Source organism: Phacochoerus africanus, chromosome 5, assembly GCF_016906955.1.
Source record: "Phacochoerus africanus isolate WHEZ1 chromosome 5, ROS_Pafr_v1, whole genome shotgun sequence".
In the NCBI taxonomy this organism is placed as follows: Eukaryota; Metazoa; Chordata; class Mammalia; order Artiodactyla; family Suidae; genus Phacochoerus; species Phacochoerus africanus.
The window spans coordinates 64,185,972-64,195,257 of NC_062548.1; the positions used below are offsets into that span (position 1 = coordinate 64,185,972).

Sequence of the window (9,286 nt, forward strand, 5' to 3'; positions counted from 1 at the left end):
CTCTTTGGCGAATATGAATAAAGGTGCCAGGAACATTCCTGGACAGGCCCTTTGGTGGACAGTCATCTCTCCGGAATGCAGCACTAGACCCAGGGTTGCTGGGTCCTAGGGGAGCTGTGCTCAGCCTCAGGAGACTTCTAATGTCCATCTGGACTTGCAAGTAGTGTCTGAAGTGGGGGGGGGGCAGGGCGGGGCAGTTTTGTGGCTCTAATGCCACCTCCAGGTAGATACAGTGTCAGGACTGAAGAACCATAGGACACCAAGCTGGTGTCCTGAGAATCAGAGAATTGCTCCATGTGGAAAAGCTACATGTTTGGTGACCTGAGGTAGAGTATTCTGTGATCTGAGTGTTGTAGTCAAGGAGAAACAGCATGAAGAATTTCCTGGGCCAGAGATTGAACCCAAGCCACAGCAGCAACCTAAGCCACAGCAGTGACAATGCCAGATCCTTAACCCACACTAGGCCACCAGGGAACTCCCTTTCTTTCTTTCCTTCCTTCTTTCTTTCCTTCCTTCCTTCCTTCCTTCCTTCCTTCCTTCCTTCCTTCCTCCTTCCTTCTTCCTTCCTTCCTTTCTTTCTTTCTTTCTTTCTTCTTTCTTTCTTTCTTTCTTTCTTTCTTTCTTCCTTTCTTTCTTCCTTTCTTTTCTTCCTTCCTTCCTTCCCTCCTTTCCTTTCCTTTCTTGCTTTTTAGGACTGCACAAATGGCATATGGAAGTTCTCAGGCTAGGGGTCAAATCATAGCTACAGCTGCTCACCTATACCACAGCCACAGCAACGCAGGATCCCAGCCGCATCTGTGTCCTACACCACAGCTCATGCCGGATCCAGGAGTTGAGGTGAGTAAGGCCAAGGACTGAACCCAAATCCTCATGGATACTAGCCAGATTCATTTCCGCTGTGCCACAGCGGGAACTCCTCCATTAATTTCCTGATTCTGATCATTGGACTATGATTAAGTAAGATGCTAACATTAGGGATGCTGAGTGAGACTCTATTATTATCTTTTATTTTTACTTATTTATTCATGTTTTTTTGTCTTTTTAGGGCCTCACCCATGGCCTATGGAAGTTCCCAGGCTAGGGGTTGAAATGGAGCTGCAACTGGCAGACTACACCAGAGACACAGCAATGCTGGATGTTTTAACCCACTGAGCCAGGCCAGGGATTGAACCCACATCCTCATGGATACTAGTGGTGTTTGTTACTGTTGAGCAAAAATGGGAACTCCCTATTATTTTAAAAATTTATTTATTTTTTTGGCTGTGCCAACAGCAAGGGGAAGTTCCTGGGCCAGGGATTGAACTTGTGGCATTGCAGTAACCAGAGCTACTGCAGTGACAACACTGGATCCTTAACCTATCTGTTGAGCCACAAGGGAACTCTGACTCCATTATTTTAGGGTGCCTAACATTGCCTGAGAAGAGGAAATGTTTCCTGAAAGTGAGAGAAGAGGGTGGGAGAAGGACCTGGGGAATCAGGAAATTCTGGGAAGACAGGTTGGGTCTTTCTTCCCGGCTCCCCTAGGTGCTCCCTGCGGCATCTGCCAACTGATTTCCCAGCACCTCCAGCAGCCTGGGGTACACATCAGGCACTCAGCACATGCTTATTGAATAGGAGGTGGAATGTGGGCTTGGGGACCTTCTGTCATCCTGAGTCCCCTGGTGCCCCCTTAAACAGTGCAAAGTCCCAAGCCCTGAACATTCTTCATAACATGGAGGTGTAATTATTAAAGCCTGTCTTTAGAATGAAATAAGAAAATGAAACTAGAAATTCAGGTGTGTTGAAAAAGAAACATTGCAATTGTATGTTAGCTTCACAGCAAGCCTCATTTTGTGATTGGACTAATCAGTGGTTCCTGAATCCTTAGGAGGAAAAGGGCAGAAACTGGTAATTTAGTGTAATTTCCCCAAGGGTGTCAGTGTTCTCAGGTGGCGGGGAACAGGGACCGTGGGGAAGAGGAGGGAGGAGGGGGGAAAAGGGTGGGCCTGAGGTGCTTCTGCGCTCTCTGACACCTTGGCTCTGGGGCTCTCTCCACTGTGATGCTCATGGGCTCCACAACCACTGGCGGGGGCGGGGCGGGGCGGAGTTGGGGAGAGGCGGGGGGGCGGGGAAAGGCGGGGCTAGGAAGGCGGGGCCTCTTGGCCAGTGCTTCGCCTTCGGGGTTTGTCTTCTGCGGGTTCTACCCATGAGGCCGAGGGACGTCTAGATGGACACATCTTGAAGCAGCTCAGGGCCCAGAATGTGGGGGAAGGCAGCCTTATCTTGTAAACCAATGCGGTGTGAGATTTCTGAGATGATGATTCATCCCATCCCCACTTCCTCATCTCCTTCCCCCCCATCTTGGCCGGGCCCCATTCAATCAGCTCATTGTCTCAGAGTGGAAAAGCGAAAGTGCCCTCAAGTTTCTTACTGATTTTTGTCTTCTTAAGTCCTTAGGAAGGCTCTCATGGGCACCCTGCTGCTTCAGAATAGAACGGATTTCTTGGGAGGGGGGTGAGAAACTCGTGGAATCTTCTGAGAGTAAAGGGGTCCCAGGAAACGGGACTCTGGAGCTGTTGAGGGTGTGCCCGCTGGGGACAAGGAGTCTGTGGCATCTGAGGGGAGAGGTCCTGGGATATGCGTGCCAGATGGAGCCCCAGAGAGGGGGTTTGTCCAGAACAGACTTAGGTGTGCGGTGCCTACGGGGCGCCTTGGGTGGGGGGAGGGGGAACCCCTCAGCAACCAACTTTGCAACAGTCTCCTCCCTCTCCTGGCCTCTCATACCTCAGCTCCCTAAGCAGCAGCTGCAGCTTCCGTGCTCGATGCAGACCAGCTTTTGTTCTTCCTGAGGCCCCAGCACATTCTGAACTCCATCTAAGAGTGCGCTTGCTGTCGCTCGCCCAGGAACATGCTCATCTTAGCCTCCAGGTGTCCACCTTTCTCTTCCTCATGTCCCTTTCCGTCTTTGCTCCAAGGCCCCCTTCTCTGTGAAGCCCTTCTTGACCACCCCCTCAAAAAATGGCAGTGGTGGGAGTTCCCGTCGTGGCGCAGTGGTTAACGAATCCGACTAGGAACCATGAGATTGCGGGTTCGGCCCCTGCCCTTGCTCAGTGGGTTAACGATCCGGCGTTGCTGTGAGCTGTGGTGTAGGTTGCAGACGCGGCTCAGATCCCGCGTTTCTGTGGCTCTGGCGTAGGCCAGCAGCTACAGCTCCGATTAGACCCCTAGCCTGGGGACCTCCATATGCCGCGGAAGCGGCCCAAAGAAATAGCAAAAAGACAAAAAAAAAAAAAAGAAAGAAAAGAAAAAAATGGCAGTGGTGCGCAGTTTCTCACCCCAGCACACTGATCCCCTTCCCAGCTTTATTCTTCTCCAAAGCCCTCTTGCCAGCAGACAGCTGTGCTACTGTTTGAAGATAGTAGTGATTTCTTGCTTTCTCTTCCTTCATCTTCTAGCAATAGACCCAACAGGGATGACTATAAATATGCTTCAAGCAGTGGACACTCCTGAAACCTATGCGCAGATGTCCTGAACATCCAGATTGTTGGCTCCCCCAAAGCACACCCTTGGCCCCAGATTCTGGCTCCACTACTCACAGACTGTGTGACTTTAGCAAATCCCTAGTCTCTTTGAACCTTAGTTTCCCCTTCTGTAAAATGGGATGATAATCATACTGCCTTCATAGAGTATTTGAGAATTAAAGCTTAGAGCACAGTGCCTGGCCCACGGCATACACTCAGTGGTTGGTGACTTTCACCCTAGTGGTCTCTTAATGTTTCCCTCCCTTCTTTCTCTTCCCAGCCCACTTACCCTCCAGCACAGGTCTGACAAGCCACTCCTTCATGCCAAATGGGCAGTGGCTCCCTCAGCCCAGGTGTTCCTGACTGTGGTCTGCTGTGTACTCACCCCCTGGATTTTAAGGTCCCCTGGACAGGGATCACAACTCATTCAAGAATTACCTGCCCTTACTCAGTGTCCAGCCCCTGATGGTCTGGCAGATAATGGCACAAAACACTACACAATGCATCCTCCTTTTCTTCCTCCTTAGGAGACTCCACCCCTGGCATTACAAGCCTGCTTCTTTTGCTTCAGAACACACTGCAGCCCCAGGTTCTCCTCCTGTGCTCAGGCCTCTGTGGGTTCAGAGGGTGTGACCCAGCAGGGCTGCGCCGCTGCCCCGGTGGGCCCCCGCCCTCCCTCCCCATCCCCACCCTTCCTGCTGATCACAGCAGCGGGGGCGGTTCAGCCCAGCACTCCCTCTAATGGCTAACCGCTTTTGTGGAAGGTTCTGAGCTAGGGTTAAAAGACAAAAAGCTAGGCTGTCCCCCACCGCTCCTCTAGTTCTGGTGTTGGTTCCTCCAGTCCTGATGTTCTTTTCCTGGATCCCGCCTTTGTTTTTGTTCCAATGCCTCCTCCTTCAAGCTCCAAGAGAAAGCCTCTTGGAGACTTTGTGACCTCGCCCAATTCCCAACATTCCGGATTCAATCTTTCCCCCTTTCTTCTCAGACTTGAAATCACTGTTCTCTCTCAGAGTTAATCAGAACTAGGCGGAGGCCAAGAAAAACAGTGGACTCTAAAAGCTTATCAAAAACAAATCCTGCTCTTCTGAAAAGGCCTTTTCCAAAAGGGCTCCCAGCAATGAACAGTGGGGTTAAATTTTTGCATAGATTGCATTATAAGAGCCAGAGACTGATAACCCACTTAAATCTTATGGAGAAGCAGGTCAAGTCAAACGAAAAGACGGTCCCTCCAAGCCAGCCCATCCTACGACCCCCTCCCCCGCTCTGCGGCAGGAACTCCGGCGCGTGGGGCTTTGCTGCAGCCGGCACTACCCACGCATACTCAACTAAGAGACTCAGACCACGCCAGCCATGCCACGAGGTGTGTTTATTTTCATTAATCATACAAATAATTTTCTATAATATCCCAGGGCAAACCGGAGAATTTGGCAGTCCGATTGGAGGGTCCCTTCGGAGACCCAGGGGCCGATGGCATCGGCACAGAGCGCCCGGGTTCACAGTGCAGCTTGTCGCTTGTGTCCATCTTGCAGGTGGCTCTTCCTCCACATCCCGATTAGGGTCTCCAAGATGTTGGGGGTGGAGAATCCTCCCGGTTCTTAGGAAATTTCACTTGGCTTGCTTCTCCTGCTCAATGGCTGTGGAGAGCAGGAAGCGGACACTGGGGGATGGGGACTTCCTTGCAATCCCCCAACCGAGGCGCTACAAACCTGGTGTGGGCGAGGCGCCCAAGACGTCTGGGGATTAAGAAACGGGCATGGGGCTGGGGATAGACAAGCGCTTTGTCTAACGGAAAGGGGGTGCTGGGGCCGCCCGATGGGAGGCATCGGCCGGATGGGGTGGGGGCGCTGGGCTAACGGGAAGTGTGGGTGGGGGCTGGGCAGGGGCCCGCGTACCCGGAGGCGGGGATGCACTTACTCTCTTTGGTGGGCAGGGTGTTCTTCTCCTGCGTCTCCGTCTTCTTCAGCTTGGCCTTATCGAAGCTGTTGATTTCACCCATGTCCGGCTTGTCTGCCATTTTCTTATAACAATCCTAGCGGGCAAACCAAGGCAGTTGGCCTGGGGCCTGCGGCCCCCTCCGCGCTCCCCGCCGCCGCCACTCGACGTGGCACTAAAGGCCGGGGCGTTCCCGGCAGCCCCGAGGCCGAGGATCTGGGAGCTTTCCGCACCGCTTCCGCAGCCCCAGGGCGTGGCAGGCCAGGGCGTCCCGTCGGGGAAGCGCGCCCTAAGCGGCCGCGGCGCTTCTGCTAGGGAAACCCGCTCAGTTCCCAACCCAATGGGGCCCCCGCCCAGCGCGCGGCTCACCGAGAAGTTCCGCTGAAAGCCCAAGGTACTGCTACTCGCACTCGCCTCGCTGCAGCAAGAGACAAAAGAGCGGCGCCCGCCCCTCGCCTTATATACACCGCGCCCAGCCCCGCCTCTCGCCCGCTGCAGCGGGGGCGGGGCCGGAGGCCAGGGGGCGGGGCCAGCAAAAAGCCTCGCTTCCTTGCCACGCCCGCCTCAGGGCTACCCGCCCGGCTGGGTGCGGCTCTTCCCGCGCGCGCGGGGCCTTTGAGCTCTGTGCTCCCAGCTCGCGGAGCCACAGGCCTAGAGGCTGCAGGCGCCCCCAAGTCGGGCACCAGGCACTCGTTTTTCTACGAGGTTTCACTCCCCTCTCCGCTAATCTGTTGCGCACCCGCAGAAGGTGCGTGAGGGGCGGGCGGGGGAGGGGTGTATGGTTTGCTGTGAATGCGTAGCGGGTCGTTTTGAGTGTGGCTGTGCGGGCGTGCACGCGCTCTCAGCAGCAGTCCCCACTCGCAGGAGACACCCCGCCTCTGTGCAGTCCCCGCGTCTTTCAGTCCCCGCGTCTTTTGCCTTTACACCCATAAGAAATCCCCTACTCTCTTTTCCTCTCCTTGGGGAGGTGAATCCCTGCGGGGTTTCGCACCGAAAGAATCCCAGCCCAGGGTCCTAGAGGTGAAAACACGGGGTGGAGATGGGGATGCAGATGGGTTTCCACTGCTCCTTGCTCAGATTGTGGGCCGGTTGTCTCCCTTCCCCGAGCTGAACAGCTCCTCCAGGATCCTTGGCTGATCTGCCTCTCTTAGGCGCTTGTTACAAAGCATTGTCTGAAATGCGGTGGTGGGAGCAAGGGGCTCGCAATGTTCTTTCTCTCACAGGGCTTCTAGGAACGCTGTGTGCCAACGTTCGGTTTTCCTCCTTGAGTTAACCTTGAAGATGTCTCTATAAAGGTTTTTGCTTTCCTCTTTAACCCGTTATAGGAGTGCTATAATGCAGTTATTCCGATCTTTGTTAGAAAACTTGTATTTTCATCCTGCGCAACATTTTTAAGTACCATAAATTAACAATACAGGGAGTAAAGCTGGACATTGTTTTATTCGCCCTGGACTGTCCAACGACAAGGAGTAGTATTACCAAGCATTTTGGGGTGGGGGGTGTCTTTCTAGGGCCGCACCCATGGCATATGGAGATTCCCAGGCTGGGGTCTAATTGTAGCTGTAGCCACTGGCCTACACTACAGCAACTCCGGAACCCAGCTACGACTACGACCTACACAGCAGCTCCCGGAAGCGCCAGATCCTTAACCCACTGAGGGAGGCCAGGGATCAAACATGAGTTCTTATGGATACTAGTCAGATTTCCATTCCACTGAGCCACGGTGGGAACTCCACCAAGTATGTATAAAGTGGCACTTGGTATATCATCCTACATTCTGCCCCATCCCTTCCCGATTTTACCTGCTTTATTTCATGCTCCCTCAGTGCGTTTGGAAGAGAAGAAAATATATTTAGGTTTATGAATTTGATATACCAAACTCCTTATGTGATCTTGGGCAAGTTTTTTCTTGTCCTCTTCATGTGTAAAAGAGTTTTGGCATAGAACTTAAATGAGATAAAGAACAGTCATCAAATGGAAGCTTAACATGGCAGCCCATAAGAATGGCACAATCACACTTCATTAAGTGTATCAGCTAACAATTGCCACAATATGCTGTGTAACAAACTACCAGGAAAACTCAGTGGCTTAAAATAATCACTTATTGTCACTCATTCATCTGCAGGAAGGAGCTGTTGGGTTGGGCTAGGCTAGACTTTGGCTCCATGCTGCTGGCTTGAGCCAGCTGTGCTTCACAGGTGTGTCTCATGCTCTGGCGCAGGATCTAGCTGGGGCTTGTTCTTCTCTAGGTGATGGGAAAACAGCAAGAGGGCTGTTGCCCAAGAGAGTGCAGAAGGGTTGAAGTGTGTGTAAAAGCATGTTATGTCACCTCATGTCTGTTAACAGCCAAACCCCCATCCGTGGAATGGGGAAGTATATTCCAGTCATGGTGGGAGAGGAAGGAGGATGAAGATTTCTTAAATAAAAATCCAACTTTGGGAGTTCCCCTCGTGGCTTAGTGGTAATGAACCCAACTAGTATTCATGAGGATACAGGTTTGGTCCCTGGCCTCGCTCAGTGGGTTAAGAATCCCATGTTGCCGTGAACTGTGATGTAGGTCACAGACTTGGCTTGGATCCTGAGTTGCTGTGGCTGTGGTGTTGGCTGGAAGCTGCAGCTCCAATTTGACCCCTAGCCTTGGAATTTCCATATGCAGCCCTACAGAGAAAATAAATAAATAAATAATAAAATCCAACTTTCTAGTGAGCGTGGCCAAACAACCATAACAAACAACTCTCGAAGGGGCTTAGTGCAATCAATTTTATTTTCCATTCAAGCAGTGATATGTTATGCAGTTTCTGCTCAGGTAGCTTTCCTTCATGCAGTGACTCATGTACCCAGACCCCTTCACTCTGCCCACCTCTAGGTTCTGGATATTTACCCCATCCAGCCAGTGGATGGGAAAAGAGAAGACAGAGGACTGCACTAGAATGTTTACAGACCAGGGCTTGGAGGTAGTCTCTACTACTTTTGCCTTCCTCTATTTGGCCAGGACTGACTCACATGGGAACCTGGGAAATGCAAGGCTGGGAAAAGTAGTCAGGCTGTGCTCCCAGGTGTAAAAGAAAGGGGGCAGATGAACTTGGAGTAGTCTCTACCAGGCACAATTGAAGGGATCTGCCAAACTTGAGCATGACACTCAGAGACATGGACTATTGGGAGGGTCTCCCTGGCCCTGGATTGCTTTTTAGATGCAGTGCCAAGTGTTATTTAGGTATTACCTTCCTAGTCCCCCCCCTTTGGCTTGAGCATGGAAATATTCAATTGTCTCTATTTGGACCCATGGTGAACTCCATTTCTTAACCTCCCCCCCTTTTTTCCAGCCCCACTCATGGCATGTGGAAGTTCCTGGGCCAGAGATCGAACCTGAGCCACAGCAATGACCCAAGCCACTGCAGCGACAATGCCAGATCCTTAATCTGCTGTGCCAAAGAGAATTTCCCAACTTTCTTTTATTTGGGAAACAAAGGAATCTAACTCTTCTAGACAGAGCTGTGGAGACACACATTTCAAACATATCAAGCTTGCAGGATTTCCAGACTAAAGAGCTCTAAGTGGACTTGCAGACATTGTCTATTTTCACCCAGTACATCTCTGTGGCCCAGATCTAAGAAAGCAGGTAGCCTCTTAGGCATTTGTTGCTTAAGAACAAAGTTCACACCTTTTAGTTTCATTCAATCCTATAGCAAAAGTTTTATTTTTTTTTAATTTACATTTTTTTTCTTTCTTTTTAGGACTGCACCTGTAGAATATGGAAGTTCCCAGGCTAAGAGTCAAATCAGAGCTGCAGCCTCAGGCCTACGCCAGCCACAGCCACAGCAACACCAGATTAGAGCCGCACCTGCCAACCTACA

General features: G+C 51.7%; 1 protein-coding gene across 1 annotated transcript; it reads right to left on the reverse strand.

The window, feature by feature from the left end:
• Positions 1 to 4,851: 4,851 nt before the first annotated feature.
• On the reverse strand, positions 4,852 to 5,901 carry TMSB10 (thymosin beta 10). Its single transcript, XM_047781652.1, has 3 exons — positions 5,802 to 5,901; positions 5,415 to 5,529; positions 4,852 to 5,134 (listed from the first exon to the last, which is right to left on the reverse strand). Exons 2-3 carry the CDS (start codon positions 5,512 to 5,514, stop codon positions 5,106 to 5,108), a joined length of 129 nt encoding a protein of 42 aa, XP_047637608.1. The 5' UTR covers positions 5,515 to 5,529; positions 5,802 to 5,901; the 3' UTR covers positions 4,852 to 5,105.
• Positions 5,902 to 9,286: the final 3,385 nt, after the last annotated feature.